At 48.3% G+C, this 21,009-nt stretch overlaps 1 protein-coding gene across 1 annotated transcript in view; it reads left to right on the top strand.

Moving 5' to 3' along the window:
• TFCP2L1 (transcription factor CP2 like 1) overlaps positions 1-15,710 on the top strand; it is a 59,537-nt gene extending 43,827 nt beyond the window's left edge. Inside the window, exons 12-15 of the mRNA XM_084774774.1 lie at positions 1,695-1,798; positions 2,433-2,575; positions 8,129-8,180; positions 8,829-15,710. Of these exons, the coding sequence (XP_084630900.1) occupies positions 1,695-1,798; positions 2,433-2,575; positions 8,129-8,180; positions 8,829-8,875 (346 nt within the window). The 3' untranslated portion in view covers positions 8,876-15,710. The remainder of the gene's footprint in view (positions 1-1,694; positions 1,799-2,432; positions 2,576-8,128; positions 8,181-8,828) is intronic.
• The last annotated feature ends 5,299 nt before the right edge of the window (positions 15,711-21,009 follow it).

Below are 21,009 nucleotides of genomic sequence, written 5' to 3'. Positions count from 1 at the left end.
TGGAGTGAAGCCATGGTGGACATTTCTGAACCCCTTATCCATATTCACACATGGACTCTGAGCGTCACTCCAGGCTTTGCCATTTCCCATGGGTCTGAGGCTGGGGCCCCTGCCACAGCCAGGCCGTGTTCACAACGCACATCCCACTCAGGACTCCACACACTCAGGGCTTCTTCCACTCCCCACAGTACAGTCCGTCATGGTGAGGGAGTCATGGCTGCCATAGTGGGAGGTGGCCGGTCACGCCGTGTCTTTAAGTCAGGAAGCAGAAAGACAAGAGTGCTGGCGACTCAGGTTGCTTTCTTCTCTGTGTGCAGTGGGAGACCCCGGTTTTTGAGTAGCACTGCCTACATCTATGGTGGCCCTTCTTTCTCTTTCAGTCATCCCAATAGAGACTCCTTGCCTCTCTCTCAGCCATTTGTCTCCTAGGTGACCCTATCTAGATCCTCAATTAATATTAACCGTAACAGCCTCCCTCTCCTCAGCTGGACCCAGAGCCTGTGGGTCTTGGCCTTTAGTCACTACCCCAGAGTCTGGACGCTTACAGAGTCCAGCCTGAGAGCTCCGACTTGGAGGTGGGGCATGGCCTTGAAAACCACAGTGCATTTTTCAAGGCAGCACTGTGATAGAGCTCTCCACCACCATGGAAATGCAATGTTCGATGACTGTCCAGAAACCTGGCCATGTGGGCCCCTGTACGGTGGCATTAGACTTAACATCACCCAGTTTAGGTTTGTTTGTTTGTTTTTTGAGACAGAGTTTCTCTGTGTAACAGCCCTGACTGTCCCGGACTCTTTGTAGACCTGGCTGGGCTCAAACTCACAGCGACTCACCTGCCTCTGCCTCGCAAGTGCTGGGATTAAAGGTGTGCGCCACCATGCCTGGTTTCCAGTTTAGTTTTTTGTTGAACTTTTGCGCTCTTCCTTTTTTTCTGGTGCTGAGACTGGAAGTCAGAGCATGTGTGTGCCGAGCGTGTTCTCTGTAGGAGAGCCACTCCTGGGCCCCAAAGTTAAAACTGAATAGCCAGATGGCGACAGCACAGTTGTAGAGTGAGAGAACACAATTGAGGGCGAATCCCAATTTTGTCTCCTAGGATGTATGCAGTAAAAAAGGAAAGCCGTTTGCCCTCTATGTATGTGGAATGGAGGGATGAGCCTAGCTCACTCTTGTGTGAGGAACTCTATGCCAAGTTCTTCCTCTGTCTCTTCTCTCCCTTGACAAGAATGGAACCTGGGGCTGCACACACACAGAGCACATGCTCTCCCACCAGCCTACACCCCGCACCACCAATCTACACCCCATATTACCAGTCCACACCCCATACCACCAATCTATACGCTGTACCACCAACCTATACCCCATACCACCAACCTCCACCCCGTTCCATCAGCCTACACCTGTATCACCGTAGCATCTCTTGAGATTCAGTTCTACAGAAAAGCCTCAGCTTGGCAGGGTTGGAAGAGTCAGCTCCCCTACTTCCTCCAGAGCACCCGTGTGACACCATAAAGATCCATCAGGACTGGATTCCGTCTCTGGAAACCTGCCCATGAAAAGCATTCTGCATCTCTACCACCCGCTTCTTCTCTAAATCCCTTTATCCTGCAGGTTCCACTCTAGGTTCTGGGCTCTTCTAGAATAGTCTAGGACAACAGTCCATCATACCTGCTAGTTATGCCCTCTTCTTTTGCTAGGAATGTGAGGCCAAAGATGACCATCTATGTCTGTCAGGAGTTGGAGCAGAACCAAGTACCGCTCCCACAGAAGCAGGACGACAGAGGGGACAATAGCTTGTGTGGTGAGTGGAGCAGAGCCTGAGCCGGCGCAATCTCTGTTCTCAGTGTTTTAGTCACTTTCCTCATTACTGCAACAAAACACCGGACATGGTCAACAGCAGCTTATGGAAGGCAGGTGTCTTATGACTCATGGTCTGAGGGCCTGAGGGCGGCACAGTCCATCTTGGCAGGGAAGCCATCATGGCTGCAAAAGTGTGAGGCAGCGGCTCACATTAAATCCAAACTGAGGCAGCAGCGAGCAGTGAATACTGGGGCTCAGCTGGCTGCCTCCCCAGCACCGTTGTCTTTAAATGTTCCTCAGCTACCAGAGGCTCCTGAGTAAGCCCTGGAGAGATGACAGCGCTTCCTCCTGCCACTGTGCAGGCTGCACACCAGGAACAACATCTAAATTCCAGTGCTCCTCGGGGTCCTCCCCTTCCCCTAGCTGAGTTCCTGGTTGGGCCCAGGAATCAACATATGTTCCCAAGAGAGACAAAAGCAGCTAGCCTGTGTTTACCCGTCAGTAGGCTCTTCTCTTTAGACAGGCATCCATGGCTTAGGGTGCGAGCATACTTACATGTAAGCTGCTGGCTTCTCAGAATGGGGTAGGAACACACAGACAAGTTCTTGTTGATTTAATGGCCCCTCCCTCTACAGTGTACCACGCTATCTTCCTGGAAGAGCTGACCACGCTGGAGCTGACCGAGAAGATCGCCAGCCTGTACAGCATCCCCCCACAGCACATCCACCGCGTCTATCGACAGGGTCCCTCTGGCATCCATGTGGTGGTGAGCAATGAGGTGAGCTGACCTGACCCTCAGGAGGAGACCCAGGTACCCACCCCACCCCACCCCACCCCCAGGAGCATCCTCCATCGGGTCAGGGTGGCTCAGTGTTTTCTACGCATATATTCTAAGCTCTACAATTAAAAACCATTTTTATTACATTTATTTATTTTGTGGGTGCTGGTGCGTGGGTGAGTGGGTGCACGGGCACTACCACACACACAGAGGTAAGAGGAAAACTTGCAGGAGTCAGTTCTCTCCTTCCACCATGTGGGACTTAGGACCAGCACCTTTATTTAGCTTGGCTGTCTCAATGGCCCAACAAGGCTCTATCGTGAGGGTCTCTTCTGGGTAGTGAAAGCTGCTGTGACTAAGATGCTGATGGACGTTATGCTCAGAGGACAGCTTTCTCCAAGTGACCTTAGCTGGGTGGCCTTGGGACACATGCACAATCTGAAGAGTGTGCCACCCATCAAGGGGGAGCAAGGCCTCCCTCAGTGATGCAGGTTCCTGCCACTGAGGTGGTGCTCAATCCAGTCCTGTGGAAAGTGGAAACAGTTGCTGGCGGAAGATCCAGGAAGTGACAGAGCCCTGTTGGAACTTACCCCCCAGCCCTGTAGGAGTGATTTGTTGGGCCGACTTGCCTGCCAAATTGGGCATCCCTTCAGCTTGTGCTGTCCTGCATTCGCTGACACTTCCAACTAACAAAAGTGTGGATTTGGTGTTCTGTTGGTCAGAGTTCTGGCACTGCCACAAGAACCAGGATCACGGACTTAAGAAGAAAGGTTCAGTCTGGGGAGAGGCTCACTCAGTAAAGTGCGAGCACCTCGGTTTGATGCCTGACCCCATGTCAAAAGCTGGGCATGGTGGTAACCCCAATGTAATCCCAGTGCTGGAGAGACAATGGACACACACACACACACACACACACACACACACACACGATGCAACCTTGCAGTTTGAGAGGTTTTGGTCCATCTTCTGGTGCCTATTGTTTGAGGACTGATGCTGAGATAACCTATCATGGTAGGAGAGGGGCTGAACAAATTGTTCTCACTATGGCCAAGAAGGAAGGGAGTCGGGGGGGGGGGGCAGGGAGGGTACACTAAAGTCCCAGGACCTCCTTCACTATTAACCTTGGTGACCTAACATCTTTCTCCTGGGCCCAACCTCTTAAAGGTCCCACATGCCAGTAGCACCAGAGGCCAAGACCAAGCATTCAACATAGGGCCACTGAGAGACACTCCATATCCAAACCATAGCCAATGCTACTACATCCTGGCTGCTGCTTATGTATACATAAATATTGGAGTCCATACTAGCATCCCATGTCACACATAGGAAACTGAGGCACAGAGATACTGAGTAGTTGCCTGAAGATGCCACAACTGAGGAGAAGATTTGGAGGAAACACAGATGACCCAACTGTGGAGAGCTGAGCCAGTAAGAGATCCAACCTCTTGAGAATTGGGAGCTATGGGTTGTTTATTTGTTTGTTTGTTTGTTTTTGGCAACAAAATCTCCTTATGAAACTTGAAGCTCAGGATGTAGAACAGGCTGGCCTTGACCTTGCTGGAGTCCTCTGCTTGCCTCTGCCTCCTGAGTGCCGGGATTAGAGGAGTGAGCCACGGCCTAGCTTAGTGAAGTTCTGCTTCCTTGCTCTGTTTTGCTTTGTGGCAGGGCTCCAACATAAAGCCCCGCGTGGCCCAGATCTCACGCTGTAGATCAGGCTAGCCTTGGTCATACTATAGTCATCTTGCCACTGCCTTGTGAGTACTGGGACTACAGGCATGCACCACCAGGTCCAGCTAAAAGTAACTGTTCCTTTGCTGCCATTTTTCACAGAAAATGAAAAGGAGTCCAGCAGTTGCTGCCTCTAGAGCTGACGAAGCTGAGCTAGGAGGCGGAAGGGGGCTCTGGAAGGCAGACCACCCTAGAGGACTAGGAGAAGGCATGCCACTTCGCACCTCAAAGGGAATTGCTGTAGCCCAAAGGGAAAAGATCGATAGCCCAGGCTAGCCTTCTTGCTGTGTAGCCGAGGATAACCTGGAGGTTCTGATTCTCTCAACCCCACCTCCCCAGTGCTGGGATTATAGTGGGGTGCCAGTTGTGTTCAGTACCACTCTTGGTCTGTGCTGGGCTAGAGATGGACTCCAGGCCTTTGCACATGCTAGTGAAGCAAGCACTCTAGCCTTGTCCTCAGACCCCTGAGGATTCCTTTTTGAGAAGACAAAAAACCATGAGTGGTGCCTTGCAACTTCCCAGGTCCCTGAGGAAGAAGTCCCTCCCCCACTCGCCCTGTGCCCTCAGCAGCAGGCAGTTAAGCAAGTGAAGCAGAGAACAGACCTCAAACGCCACCTTGGCTAAGTAGGCCTTTCTCATTCGCCCAAGTCTCCTTCCCACTCAACCCGAAGCAATTTGGAAACCTTCAGCTCTGAATTACCAGAGTGCTGGAGGCAGCCTGGCCAGCGAGGAGCCGGCCCCTGGGGTGCAAGGGCACTCAATTAAACAAGGGAGTTACTGATTAAGCCCTTGTGGGCCCCCGCTTAGGGCTTTTCATGCCCAAGTGGCTGGGCGGCCAAGAGTCCGAGCTGGAGCAGGCTGAGGTATAGAATAAATGTACTTCATGCACCATTAGGCCCTGCAGGGAGGGTCAGGGTCGGCAGGTGGATGCATTTGTAGGATTTGAGGCAGTAGTCCAGAGCAGGCAATAAAAAGCAGGTTGCCCTTTTTTTTTTCTTTTAAAATAGAAAAGGGCTTTGCTACCCTGTTGGTTTTAGTGTGCATGTTTATGTATATACTTATATTTTAACTTTCTGAATGTGTACTGTGAAATGTAGCATACACATGCAAAAATTTTATAAAACTAATGTACATTTTGCTTTTAAATCTTACTTTACTTATTTGTGTGTGTGTGTGTAGGTATTTGTGTGTTATAGTATATATGTGGAAATCACAGGACATTGTGTGTGTGTTGTTTCTCTCCTTCCTCTGTAGGTTTTGTGAATCAAACTCAGGGCTACAAGGCTCCCATAGTAGGTGCATTTCACCTGCTGAGCCGCCTCACCGGCCCTGAGTTGCACATTTTAACAAGTACTTAACTCCTTGCACCTAGGTCACTAGAACATGGTGGTTATAAACCCCTTTGTAGGCTTGCATCATCTTTTGACCTTGCCTGTGCATTTTACACTAGTTTCCTCTTTTCTCCTAACACACTGCTTAGACATGGGGCCGTACTCAGGTGTGACTGTACTTGTGGAGCCTGGAGGGTAGCCTTGGCTCAGGCACCACACACCAGAGCTTTTAAGGCAGGGTCTCTCCATATCCTAGAGCTGGCCAAAGTACCCCAGCGATCCTTGTCCCCTTGTGCCCAGCATCAGGCCTGTTTTGTTTGTTTTTTTAACCTGGCTTGTGGGGATCAAACTTGGCTGTCTGTGGGCAGGGGTGGGATAGCCACACATTCCTCCATGCTCCCCCTTTTTCACGGCACCATGTTTTGATTAACAAAAGCTGATGTGTGCAGCTGAGTACCACGGATGGGTGGAGCCAGGTGGGCTCGCACCCCTGCGGATGCCAGAGACAGTACTCGCTTTCACAGTGTTCTCGCAACATTCTTGTGTATGTCTTGAGGGTGCGCATGTGAAGAGATTTGTTTAGGGGAACACGCCTTGCAGGAAAACTAAAGGGGGTGCCCTCCAATAGATGAGCTGTTTTAAAGCTGTATCAACCCCCAGAGGTGCTAGGTCCACTCTACATCCCGTTTACATTTTTATCATCAGACTGCTCCATTTTACAGATGTGGCCGTGGAAACAGAAAGACTTTCCTGTGACCACCATTCAAAAATCATAGTGAGAGCTTGGAAGAGGTGGCTATGAGTTGTCTTTTCCGCACATTTGGGGGAGTGGTAGCTCCGTTTCGTCCTTGTAAGACACTTACACACACTATCTATTAATCACTATTAATTCCTTTCCTGTTGCTGTATCGGATACCTGATGAGAAGCAATGCAAGGGAGGAGGGCTCATTGCGATACATCATGGTAGGAAAAGTGTGGCAGCGGGAGCGGGGAGGCTACTGGGGCCATCAGCAAGCAGAGTGAATAGAAAGTTATGCCTCGTTATAAATGCTCAAGACCCACCCATCAGCCCCTTCCTTGAACAAGGCTCCACATCTTTTTAAAAAAAATATTTATTTATTTTATGTACATGAATGTTCTATCTGCATGAACATTGCATCAGAACCCGGTATAGATGGTTGTGAGCCACCATGTGGTTGCTGGGAATTGAACTCAGGACCATCTGGAAGAGCAGACAGTGCTCTTAACCACTGAGCCATCTCTCCATCTCAAGGCTCCACATCTTAAAGTTTCTACACCTTCCCAAATAGTGCCACTAGTTCTGGAACAAGTGTTCAAAGACATGGCCCAGGGAGGACATTTTTTTTTTTTTTTGCATTTAGGCACAGTTGTTTTGTTTAAAAATATGTCACAGCCATGTTAATGATGAGATGCGCCACCTGTGAAATGTTTGCTAGGTGATGTCATCACTGTGGAAGCAGCCTAGCTTCCAGGCATTCCAACCAAGTTAGTATGTGCTAGTCACTGAACACCGCATCAGTGCACTCAAGTGGCCTGGTGGGTGAGAGCACACTCTAAAACAGTTAACATAAAGCATGGTGTGTCAGATGTGCAGGTCGGTAGTGGAGTCATTCAGGGTCATTACCAAGTGGTATGAACTATGTGTTCTCATCTGAACCATACTGGGAACATAGTAGGGTGCTTACAACCTCATCACAGACATGAGTGATTGCCCTACTGTGTTACCAGGATGACAGTGCCACTAAGCAGCGAGGGATTTTTCAGCTCTATTGTATATGTATTTTGTTGTTGAGTAAAGTGGGATTTTTGTGGTATGTGATTATGCTTAATTTTGTTGTTTTTAAGACAGAGTCTAGAACTAGCTCTATAGATCAGGCTGGCTTCAAACTCACAGAGATCTACCTGCCTCTGCCTCGTGAGTGCTAGGATTAAGAGAGTATACTACTGTGCCTAGTTTTGTGTTTAGGTTTGTTTGTTGGGTTGGTTGGTTGGTTGGTTTTTTGAGATGGAGTTTCTCTCTGTAGTCCTTGCTGTCCTGGAACTTAATCTGTAGAGTAGGCAGAGCTCAAACTCAAAAAATCTGCCTGCCTCTGCCCTCAAAGGCATGCACCACCACTGTCTGATTATTATATTATCTTTTGCTAACTTTTAAATTATTATTGTTGTTGGTGGTGGTGGTTTTTTTTTTTTCAGGATGGGTTTCTTCTTGTAGCCTTGGCTGTCCTGGAACTCACTTTATAGACTAGGCTGGCCTTGAACTCAGGGGTCCACTGCCCAGCTTCTTTTACTAATTTTTATTTTGTCCATGTGGGTATATGGAGGTCAAAGAAGAACCTGGATGTTGTCCATCTGGTGCTACCCTCATTCTCACACAGAAATCATTTTATTGGCATGGGTAGCTCTCCAACCCTCATCAAGCCTTGTGATGATGATGTGTCATTGAGGAGGATATGTCTTGCTTTTGCCTTTCAGATGGTCCAGAATTTCCAAGATGAGTCTTGTTTTATCCTCAGCACATTAAAAGGTAAGTCTCTCCCTGCCTTTCTGTTAACTGAGGTGTGTGTCTGTGTCTCTTGGAGTCACGGGTGATAGGTGGCAGGTGAAATCTGCCTGCACAGAGTACTGTCTGAAGATGCTGAACTTGGAGCAGCCTTCGGGAGCAAAAACCCAAACCAAACCAAAACCCAAGCTTTCTCATACCTAATCCTAGCCAGAATGAGTGACATCTTCAGGGACACCACAGGCCTGGCTATTTGTTCTCCGTAAACTTGGTGTTTGAGGTTTCCTAGGAAATCTCTGGGAATCCCAAGCAAGAACTACAGTGCCTGGAAGAGTGAGTCAGGGACTTGGAGCATCCATCTGAGCCAGATGTCCTAGAGAATGCCAGGATGTCTATACTGTGCTGGGAGTGAGCCTAGGTACCAGGAGCTGTGTTCATTCCCACAAGGAGGAAAGGCCTGTCTGGGAGGATAAGTGGGTAAGTTTCATCAGAACAGAAGACTGGGCTGGAGAGATGGCTCAGTGGTTGAGACCACATATTGCTCTTGCAGAGACCTTGAGTTTGGTTCCCAGCACCCATGCCTACTGGTTCACAACTACTCTAACTCTCTGTATAACACTGGCCCACCTTTCTGCCTGTGCCACCCGCCCATGCCCAGTGTTTCTCTTGTAGCAGAGAGCAATGACGGCTACCACATCATCCTGAAGTGTGGACTCTGAGCAGCAGTGACCTGCACCTGCCCCCTGCCCCATGGATTCCCCTGGCTGTAGACGTTGCACCACTGTCAGCTGCCGTCTCACCTGACAAGCTCCGACTAGGAAGGGCACTACCCAATCCAGGAAAGCTACGGACGACCATGGACACGAAGTCTGGCCTACAGACAACCACTGGTTTCCCTTGTCCTCTATTCTTGGCTTTTAGCTTTTTAACGGTTTCATGGTCTGCTTCCCAGGCAGATAGTGGGGGGCATACATCTCCTAAGCCCTGACCCCTGTTGTTGGGGGTTCCCTCCTGACTACTCTCCTGCCTCACCCCATTCCTGCATCTCCTTCCTGAACTACTGGCCTCATGTCTAGCTCCGCCAGCCTCACGGGGAGACCATGCGCAGCTTTCCTATTTTAATACTGACTTCCCTTCTCAGTGACCCTGGAGGCCACTCTCCTGTTCTTGGATGAATCAGTAGGACTGGGGCTAATTTTATGCCTTCCACCTCTTTCTCAGTCACTTTGTTTCTAAGAATCTGCTACGGTCAAGCCCAAGGTCATGTGCACATCTCTGCACTGACATAGTAGATGCCCCAGTGGACGTGCTAGTTGCTTTTCTGTTGCTGTGAGAAGACGCTCTGACCAAAGCAACACAATGAAGGAAGGGCTTGCTTCAGCTTAGTGCTTCGTAGGGATAGACTATCGTGGTGAGGAGGACACAGAGTGGAAAGCTAGTTGGTCTCATTTTATACATACAGGAAGCAGACAGAGAGGAAGAGCAAGAACAGGAAGTGATACAAGGTTTCAAGCCCTCAAGGCCCACCCCTCAGTGATCTACTTCCTCCAGCAAGACTCCACCTCCTAAAGTCCGGTAACCTCCCCAGACAGCACCACCAGCTGGGACCACATGCTCACACACGTGAACCAGTGGGACCCATTTCCTCATTCACACCACACATTTGGGCCCTGTGTGGCCTCTCACAGCTGCTAATTTGGGCTGCTTTAGACTAAGCTGAGAGCGATGAGAACAAAATGACTTTTCTTGGGCTACTACAGTGTAATCTCATTTCCCGTTGAGTAAAGAGTACTGCAGAGGTGAAGATCCCATTGTATCCAGTGGCCTTGAGCATGGGTTCTAGACCTTTGGGTTGGGGTGTGGCTCAGTAGATAGACCCCTGCCTGGTCCTTTTTGAGACAACCTCAGCTAACCACTATTGCTTGCCAGATTGCGTGGGGGTAGTATGTTTTCTTCAGTGCTCACTCTAATTTAAGATCATATCTCTTCCCAGTTGTTGCTATGGTTGAGTTGCCTTTCTCAACTATGAGGGAGTTTTGAGGATCAGAAGCTGTAGTAGACTTAATTCATCTTCAGCCGGGTGTAGTGGTGTACACCTGTAAATCCCAGAACTCAGGGAGGCAGAGGCAGGAGGATCTCTGTGAGCTCCAGGCCAGTCTGGTTTACAAAGTGAGTCCAGAACAGCCAACCCTATCATAGAGAAACCCTGTCTCAAAAAACCAACCAACCAACTAACCAAATAAACAAACAAAACAAAACAAAACAAAAAAAAAGAAAGAAAAGGAAGGGAGGAAGGAAGGAAGAAAAGACTTCATCTTCATTTTGCCAGGGATCTATGCCTGCCCAAAGCTTCAACTCCTTGCTAATTCAAGTTCCCTTGAGCCATGGTGAGATACCTAGGCTTACAGATCATCAGGTTTTGGCAAATACTATTTTATAGGCAGAGAAACTCTTCTTATAGTGAAGCTGAGCTCTCAGTTCCTTGTCTTTGGGGAGTGTGGGGGTGGCAGAGGCAGCTTTATCAAGACATTAGTGCTGTGAACATATTGGCACAGACTTTTGTGTGGACAGGGTTTTGTTTGGGGAATGTGCCAGGGAGTAGAGTGAACAGCTCCTAAGGTAACTGTTCACCTCTTTGAGGGACTGCCCAGTGTTTCTCACCAGCAATGGAGATGGTTCTAGTTTCTCTGCCTCTCCAACATTTGCTGTGATCTCCTGCCTGCTCTCCCTTCTTCCCTCTCTCCCTCCTTCCCTTCCTCCCTTCCATGTAGTCCAGGCTGACCTCACAGTCACTGGGTAGAAGATCCTCCTGCCTCCACCTTCTGAGAGCTAAGAATGAGAAAATGCTTCCACACCTACGTTATGCAGTGCTGGGATGGACTCAAAGGCTTTGTGCTTGCTTGCTAGGCAAGTGCTCTACCAACTGAGCCACTTCCTTTATGTTGATCTTTCTTTTTTATTATTATTACAACATCCTGCAGGTGTCTTGAATGTCTCTAATGGCTGATGATGTTCAGTATGTTCAGTGTCCTAACGTGTTGATTAGCCATTTGTATATCATCGGGAGAATGTCTGTTTGGGTCCACTGTCCATTTTTTAAACTGGGTTGTCTTCAGTGAATTGTACAAGGTGTTGGTAAATTCTGGGTGTGAGCCCTTTATCAGATGTTCTCCATTCTGTAGCTTGTCTTGACCCATGACTGGTGTTCCTTGAGGTGCACACGTTTCTAAGTCGGTTGGGTTTGGTGCTATGAACCAGCACGCCCAGTCCTCAGAAGGCTGAGGCCCCCAAGTCCAAGGCCAGCCCAGCTCAAAAGCAGTCATCATTACTATTAATTCAATTTGTGTGATGCCTGAGTTACCTTCCGTAGCTTATGCTTTTGAAGTTGATGCTAAGAAACCTCGACCCAATGCAAACTCAGGAAAATTCATGTGTTTTCTTCTTAGAATTAAAAAAAAAAAGCCTTGATACTAAATTTTTTAATGTGTACTGGCATTTTGCCTGCATACATGTCCGTGTGAGGGTGTGGGATCCCTGGAACTAGAGGTATAGAAGAAAATGGTGTGGGCTGCCATGTGGGTGCTGGGAATTGAACCCTGGTCCTTTGGAAGAGCAGCCAGTGCTCTTTACTGCTGAGCCATCTCTTCAGCACCCCTTCTTAGAAGCTTTAAAGTTTTAGATGTTACAATGAGTTCTGCTCCTATTTGAATTACTTGTCATGCATGGTGTTCAGCATGGGGGTCCAGTCTCATCCTTTTGCATATGAGTACCTGCCTATACCCCTAGTTACTGGAAGGACTGGACCTCCTATAGGCAGTCACTTTTGCTGGAGGCCTCTGATTCCTGGGTCTCTGTGGACTTGGTGGAACAGTGGCGGATCCCTTGCTTGTTCCTTTCCTCTTCGCAGTCTGCATTTGTTCTACTGCTCTTACAGTACTCTGCCCCTGTATTCTCTGTCTTCCTGTCAGCAGGACTGAGTGATGCCCCTCCATTCTGCCATCTTTCCTGGTGAGTGGCCTATCACTGCCTAATTCTAGGGGATGGTCACAACCAAAGATTTCCATGCTTGGATAGAGAGGCAACCGTGTCACCGAGAACCATTTGCCTCAAGGCCCATGAAACTTCAGGATGGGGCCTGGGTCTCCCCACCTCAGCTAACTAATCTAGAAAACTCCCACATACTTGCCTGGCAGGGGAGACCATGAGCCAGGAGATGGTTTTCCTGGGGCGAGGCTTATTCTCTGCACCCAGCACGTGCCAACTTCTGAATACAGGCAACTTGACTGCGTAATTTTTGGTAGTGGGGGATACCTTCTTGCTCTCCCTGAGCGAATTAAAAGAATAGGAAAGAAAACCCCTCACAGACTTACCCAGAGGTTTGTTTCCATGGTGATAACTGAATCCCATCAATGACAGTCAAGATTAGTCATTGTTGGAGGTCTAGAAGAAAGGCCAGACATTTCGCTAGTGACCTCTTACCCAGTCTGCCTGGAGCCCCTTGAGAGCACGTCACCAGTTCCCAAGTCCAGTGTTGCTTCAGGGGCAGGCCCAAGTGGCTGGAGTTCTGAAAATCATTAACACATCAGTGGAAGAAATAGAAAGGCTCTTTAGCTGTTGTCAGTGGAAAGTTGAGGTTGTGGAGGGCAAGGGAAATAAATATGGTCACTGCCTTAGGTACATTGGGGGGACAGGACAAAAAGTCAAGGTTCCCAGGCCTCACCGTGAATGACTGTCTTCCTCTAATACTAGGTAGCCCACTGGTAGTTTGTCATTGGGTTTAAACCCCAGAACTGCCCCAAGAAACATTGACTTGGACACTTCAGAACCTGGAAGAAACTATATTGAGTATGTGAATCTGAGCTGAGGCAAGACTACCATTGCTTCCCATTCATCAAAGTCATGGGATAGACAGGTGACCTGTGCTTGTCCTAGGTATACACAGTGCCACCAGGGCTGTTGCTGCATGTCAACCCTAGTGGACACCTGCTCACCAAGCCCCAAGCCTCCTTCCCTACTGACTGCAGCTAGGGGTGTGTGTGTGTGTGTGTGTGTGTGTGTGTGTGTGCGCGCGCGCATGCATAGGTGTGCACCTTAGAGCAGCATTCTGCTGCCTGCTGTTCTAGCTGGTTTACGTGGCCCTTTCTTTGCCCTTTGAAGACAAGGCTACTGGGCCTGAAAACCAGTGAGATCCTGGGAAGCACCCAGGCTCCCTTCCCAAGGGTGGATCCATACGGATGCTTCCCAACTCCACTAGGCTCACCAGACACTGTGCTGAGCCCCCCACCCCACCCCCAGGCGTTGATGTCAACCCCATGGTAAAGAGCTAACAGCCTCTGGCCTGAGCCATCAGGCTGTTCTTCCTAAGGACTAGAGTGAAGAGGTCTGGGTTCCCTCCCCCCCTCCCCCCCTCTACCCCCCACTCCACGCTTCATGTTTGCAAATGAGAGCTGAACCCTGTCCTGTCTGTCTGGTTTTGCCATCAGCTGGATAACAGAGAACATTGTCTTCAAATCTAGTTTGGGAAATGATACCCCTGCCATCAAATATTATACTAAATTACTATTATTTTGAATTGCTTCTGTTAAATCATGTGGGACTGGGGTGTGGCTCAGTGGCAGAGCACTTGCCAACCATGAGTCCTATCTTTAGCACCATAAAGCCAATAATACATTATTGAGAGCTGGGTGTGGTGGTACAAACTGTAATACCAGCACTCAGGTTGATGCTGGGACTGGGGTGTGAAAGCAGGGTGACTGAGGTTGAGGTGTCTGGGCTATTAAAAATATATATAATTTTGTTTTCTTTTGTGCCAACATAATTTTACCCCTTTATCCTTAAATACTGAAATATTTACTCCCTAACCTCTCCTTTTTTATATATATATATGTTTAATGTTTTTATTATTTTATTTTGAAGTGATAGGGAACAGACCCAGAACTCAGGGCCTCATACATGTGAGGCAGGTGTTCTTCCACTGAGCTAGCTCCTGAGTTTGAACCCAGAACCCAGAGAGCCTCGTGCGTGTAAAGCAAGCACCCTACTCCTCTGCTACCATTAGCCTCAGTTGCCTTCTCTCTCCTGGATCATTTAAGGCAGTCTCAGGGGTTTTGCAATGAGTTTTGCATAAACTTAGACATAGAAGGTATATTCAAAGAAGTCTGCAGTGTTCCTTGCCTTCTGTGTGTCTCAGTTCTGGAAAATTCTGGCCCTCACTTGGCTCCCACAGACTCTGCCCATCCTCTCCATGGGAGTGCAGAGGTCTCTTCCTCAAATGCTCCCTGTTACCTGGAGCCCTGCTCGCCCTTTGTCCTGGCCCCCTGGCCAGGGTTTGATAGGAGAAAGGACTTTTGTGCTGTATTCACGGGCTGCCGAGCTGTAGGGGGTGGCGGTGGCCTGGGCTGCTCTCTGGAACCTGTCAAAAGAGGGTGCCTTGAAGACCAATGCCCTCTTTGTTAGCTTAGCATACGTGGAGCCTGCAGACCCCTCCCCGTGTGTGCTGGCCCCTTCCTGTGCTGGGTGGTGATTGCTGGACAGCTTCCTGCCTTCCCTGGACGCAGATTTCTAGGTCAGTTCTTGCAAGACAATGTTATTCCCTAGGGATGCTATCTTTCATGGCTTGTCTGTCGTCTGTAGACCCCTCACGTCTTCTGCATCCCCTCCCATGCAGCAGCCACTCCTCAGAACCTGCCTTCCCTGTGTTCCACTTTGACCAACCTCTCATTGAGTTTTCCCCTATGCCCAGGCTTCTAGCTGGGAAAAACCACTGGAAAGCGAAGGACAGAGTCAGGCCCTCACAACTACAGCAAATCGAACATCCTGTTTCCCACCTGGCCTCATGGACAGGTCGTATTCAAAGCACTATAAACAACAAAAAGCTATAAACAAAATTACCCTTGGGCCATGTATGAGTACAGCATATGCAGAAACACGAGTGGATTTTGTGTTTAGATATAAGTCCCATCCGCGTTATGTATATAAGTATCAGTAGTTCGAGATCTCAACCTGCCCTGATCTAGGCTTGTTTGATCTGGGATGTACATCCTGCAATGGACTGAGCCAGGTTGAATATCTGGCATCCAGTCCAGGTCCCATCCAGGCCACATCTGTTAGGAATGTGGACAAGCTCACTGCCCCGAGGCCTTGTCCATGGGCCCACAACACTACTGGGAGAGCTCTGTGGGCTAGTATTAGAAGCACGTGAAATGGGACTGTTTCTTACACTGACCCATCTTTCTCTGCTCCGTAAAAGGCTTGGAGGCTTACCCTGTGTTTTAAAACAATTCTTTCTTGAGGTGTATCTCCTATCTTCTTCCTCTAGGTTGTTGGGTGATTCTTTTCTAAAGGTGGTGGGGGGGGGGGTTTGGGGGTGGTGGTGGTTCCAGGTTGGTCATATGTGTATGACAGGTCATGGGGAGGTGGCCATGGAAACCCAAGTTGTCATAATATCATGTTGTTTTTGTACCTGAAATAAAGCATATTTTGCACTTGTAAATGAGAAATCTGTCTGTGGGCTCTGTGCTGGGTCAGAAGGCAAATAAAACCATTTGTACTAAACCCCTGCGCCTGGGGCCTCAAGTTGCTTTGTTTACTCAACTGTAGCAAATGAATTCACTGTTATGGAGTATTTGGAGACGCAGCTTAGTGACATTAGGTACTCTCATGTGGCCCCTATGCTCCATCTATAGTGTTCTTTCCATCTTGCAGAACTGAAACTGTAGCCATTAAATAGTAGGTAGCTCCATGGTCCTTTCCCCTGGCCTTTAGCATCTACCCCCTCATTTATGTCTGAATCTGGAAATGAGGGGCTTCATTTAAGTTAAATGCAGTACGTGTCTTCTGTAAATTGTTTTTTCTTTCTTTCATTCTTTCTTTTTTTTTTTTTTTTTTTTTTTTTTTTTTTTGGTTTGTGAGACAGGGTTCCTCTGTGTAGCCTTGGGCTGTCCTAGACTTACTTTGTAGACCAGGCTGGCCTCGAACTCACAACGATCTGCCTGCCTCTGCCTCCCAAGTGCTGGGATTAAAGGTGTGCGTCACCACGCCCAGCTTTTAGATTGTTATGTTTTAGGATCTCCCCCCTTTTCAGAGCTTAGGGATCCTCAAATTATGTGGCCAGACCATGTATGTGTCTGTTCACTCCCAATGAACACAGACGACTCCCGCCCTTGACTATAGTGAGTGACACTGCTCTGCATTATGGGCTCTGCAGGTACAGGTGCAGAAAATCCAGAAGTGAGACTGTTGGGTCACGTGGTATTCTGTTTAATTTTGCAGCTAGAGATACAGACCACTGTGCACTCCCACCAGCGCCCCTTAAGGGTTGGACTTAAACTCTGTGTATTAAGGATGACCTTACACTTTCAACGCTCCTGAACACCTGTAATTTCAGCATTGACGGAGCAAAGGCAGGAGGATCATCAAGGTCATCCTCGGCTATATACCAAGATCGAGGCCAGCCTTGATTAAATGAGATGCTGTCTCAAAAAAAAAAGTGATAGGCCCCTGGGTCCCTGCAGAGTCGCATTTTCTGTGGCCCCCACAGATGTCTATCTTAGCACCCGACTCCCCTAGTACCTCCTGGACCTAGTCCTGTGTTGACCTTGCGCATGCCCTGTGCCCCTATTGATGACTGGGAAGGCCTGTGACTTCCTGCTGCCTCTCTATCCCTGCCATACATGGATCTTTACCCTCCCAGAGAGGAGCAGAGCTTGCAGAGCTAGCTTCGGAAGGCCTAGCTTAGATACCATGACATATGTCCTCTGGTCATCTTAAATCTTAAGCTTAATTTTTATTATAATTTACAATTATAAATAATAATTTTGATTACTATTTATTATAATTTTTAAAAATGAGGACTGCTAATTTCTGCTTCAGACTAACACATGGAGATAAATTGCTTAGCACTGGCACCTTTGACCTGAGGTTCCCAACATAACAACTGTGGTTACTCTCTAGAGAGCCTCTCTTCCTAGGGCTGGGGACATGGCTCAGCAATAAATAACTTGCCATTTGAGCACTAGAATCTGAATTTGATCCACTGGGACTTCATTTTTTAAAAAAGCCAAAGATGGTGTCACAGACTTGTAATCCCAGCACCGAGGAGCAGACAGGCAGGTCCCTGGGGTGCTGGCTAGTTCAACCAGTGAGCTTCCAGTTCAGTGAGATACTGTTTCAGTTAGTCAGACAAGCTGAGCATGGGGCATATGCCTTTAACCCCAGCACTTGAGATAGGAAGCCAGAGAGGCAAGCGGATCTCAGAGTTTGAGGCCAGGCTGGTCTACATAGCTACTGAGTTCCAGGACAGCAAGGGCTACATAGAGAGATCCTGTCTCAAACAACAACAACATTAGGCAAATAATGAAAACAGTAGTACCCCCAGCATTGAATTCTGGTATTTACAAGTATGTAACACACACACACACACACACACACACACACACACACACCACTAGTATACATGTGAACATGCACATATACCCATACATACATACATGTGAAAATAACGGAGGGAAGAAAGAAACTTAACAGAAGGAGTGAAAAGAAGAAAAATGCCAATGTTGACCACACTGGTTCTGCCTGGCTGCATTCTGAGTCTGGCACCATGGTCCATGGCACCCCTATTTAGGCTCCACAATCAGTCCTTTACAAAAGGAGGCTGAGGCTGGGGTGTGGCCCACTTGGTAGAGCTCTTGCCTGGCATGCTAGAAGCCCCGAGTTTGATCTTCAGCACTGCATAGACTGGGCGTGGTAATACATGCCTGTAACCCCAGAATTTAGGAGGGAAAGGCAAGAGGATCAGATGCTCCTGCCAACCTGGGTTACCCGAGACTGCTCCAAGCGACAAAACCCAGGCAGCTCTTCCTTGAGGAGCCCAGTGCTGCAGGCCATGGCCTCCTTTCTTTCTGAATGACCTCTTTTCTCTGTTAAGATTCATACTTCAAACCTATATTAAAGCCAGGTGTGGTAGTGCACACCTTTAATCTCAGCACTCAAGAGGCAGAGGCAGGTGGGTCTCTGGGCTCAAGGCTAGCCTGATCTGTATGGCAAATTTCAGGTCACCTGAGGCTACACAGTGAGACCCTGACTCAAAAAAGGGTGTGTGTATGTAAAATGTTCTAATAAATTATAACTCTGATTCATTAAAGGGAGGCAGGTGTGTGAGAGAAGAAAGATGAGCCATGAGTAGGTTGATCTTTAGGGGCTATTCATTGATAATTTGTTCATTCTATTTTCTTTCTTTTTTAATATTTTATTTAATTTTTAATTTATGTGCCTTGGTGTAGGGGTGTCAGATCTTGGAGTTACAGACAGTTGTGAGTTGTCATGTGGGTGCTGGGAATTGAACCCGGGTCCTTTGGAAGAACAGGCAGTGCTCGTAACCACAGAGCCATCTCTCTAGCCCCCGCATTCTATTTTCAACCAGTAGTCCACAGTGTGGAGTGCAAAGCATTACTGTAGCAACCGGAGACGTGACTTGAGAGAGGGTGACTGTCTCCTATAACTTGCAGAGTTTTTCCAAGGCCCCAACTTATGTGGCAAACTCAAGTGTACACTGTCACCTTTAAGAAAAAAAAGATGCAATGTTGTTGGAAAGACAAAGTGAGCCTGCAGCTTCCAAAGCCCCAAGGGCGACGCTTGTATACACAACAAAGAAGGGCAGAGTGGGGTGGCTGGACACACACAGAGGCCCTCTGTCAGGTAGGGCTGAAGAGGAAGGGCGCTAGGCTGAAGGACTCTGCTCCTGTGTGACACAGCTATGGCATGGTGGTGGCATTTCAGCCTGACTTCAGGCATTTTGTAGGAAGCATGCAGACTCACCTATCCTACCCCACATTAGGAGAGCAGCTCAGGGGTGCCCTGGAAGCCAGAGTGCTGTGGGCTCCGGGGGCCCCCAGGAAAACCTTAGGACCGCTGACTGTGTGAGGGCTTGGAGCTAGCCTAATCTCTGTGGTTCCTGCTGCTGCTGGGGAAACTGAGGCCCACTGAAAGGAAGCAAAGAACTCAGGTGCTTACACATAAGGTGTGTAGGCTGAGCTACTTTCTCCTTGTAGCTCAGGCCTGGCCTTGAACTCCGTTTGCAGTTGAGGGTGATCTCGAACTTCTGATCCTCCTGTCTCCACCTCCTGGGTGCACACTGCATTCCTGGAACGTGGTGCTGGGGGGTCGAACCCAGGGCCGTGTGCGTGCCAGGCAAATGTCCTGCCGACTGCATCCTCAGCCCTGTCAACGGTTTTCTCTGGTCCACCCCCAATACTTCACTTCTGGCGCTGACCGGTGTCCATCACCCTGGACAAATCATCACCATGGGCAGGAGAGTAGGGACTGGAAAAAAGGTCATCAAGGTTAACATGAAACCAGTTAGAAAAAGCCCGGAAGTTCTTCCCACGCTAGGCTTCATGCAACAGAGCACGTGAGAGAACATCATGCAATATTCAAATGTGGACCAGGTGGGTGCTGTGTATGTGACCTGTAAAAAGGTCCTGAGACTGCCCAGCGCCTTTTCTTTAATGACACTTGTTTGTTTGTTTGTTTGTTTGTTTGATGTGTGGGGATGTGCACTCACATGCAGTTCGTATCTGGAAGTCAAGGAAAACCTGTGGTGTCAGTTCTAGGAATCAAGGCCAGGTCTTCAAGCTCAGCAGCTTTATCTGCTGGGCCATTCTGCTGGTGCCTCGACCAGCACTTTTGAGTTGTGAGTGTCTGCTTTCCCCTGCTCACTGACCTGCTTTCCTTTTCTTCCCTTTGTTTGTTTGTTTCTAACTTCCTTTCTTTTTCTATTTTTCTTTCTTTATTTCTTTGTGACCATCTGGGAACTCACTCTGTAGACCATCCTGGCCTTGAACTAACAAAGATCTGCCTGCCTCTGCTTCTCGAGTGCTATGTTAAAGGCATGTACCACCACTGCCTGGCTGGCTTTCCTTTCCTTTCCTTTTTCTTTCTTTCTTTTTTTTTTGGGGGGGGGGCGGGGAGAGGTTTTCGAGACAGGGTTTCTCTGTGTAAACTTGGCTGTCCTGGACTTGCTTTGTAGACCAGGCTGGCCTTGAACTCACAGTGATCCACCTGCCTCTGCCTCCCAAGTGCTGGGATTAAAGGCATGCGCCACCACTCCCGGCTTTCTTTTTCTTTTTAAAAAATATTTTATTTAATTTTAATTTTTATGTGCCTTAGTATGAGAGTGTCAGCTCTTGGAGTTACAGACAGTTGTGAGCTGCCATGTGGGTGCTGGGAATTGAACCCGGGTCCTTTGGAAGAGCAGGCAATGCTCTTAACCACTGAGCCATCTCTCCAGGTCCCTCTTTCTTTTTTTAAAATATAGATTTATTTATTATCTATACAGTATTCTGCCTGCATGTGTGCCTGCATGTGTGCCTGCATGCCAGAAGAGGGCGCCAGATCTCATTATAGAAGGTTGTGAGCCACCATGTGGTTGCTGGGAATTGAACTGAGGACCTTTAGAAGAGGAGCTAGTGCTCTTAACCTCTGAGCTATCTCTACAGCCCACTTTCCTTATCTTAATAAACTGTCTCTGTTCTATCTCTACATCTAACCACATGTCTCTGGTCAGATTCTTAGTTCAGGCACACAAGGGCCGGGAGACTTTTACCACTCATTGTAAGACCTGAGTTAATGTGGCACAGAGGGAAGACAGAAAAGGGTTTCCCTGACTCCAGGTGCCAAGCACAAATACTGAGTCTCCGTGTTACCTGCAATATTACAATGACAGGTTCTCACACGCCCTCTTCACGGTCAATATTTCTCTGATGCCTTTCAAAACACAGAGCATCGCTTGATTAATGATTTGTTCGTTCTATCTCTTTAAAACATTTTTTACTTATTACATTTAGTGTGTGCGCGC

This window comes from Acomys minous (assembly GCF_964271855.1).
Source record: "Acomys minous genome assembly, chromosome: 1".
In the NCBI taxonomy this organism is placed as follows: Eukaryota; Metazoa; Chordata; class Mammalia; order Rodentia; family Muridae; genus Acomys; species Acomys minous.
This window is presented reverse-complemented; position numbering and strand designations above follow the sequence as displayed.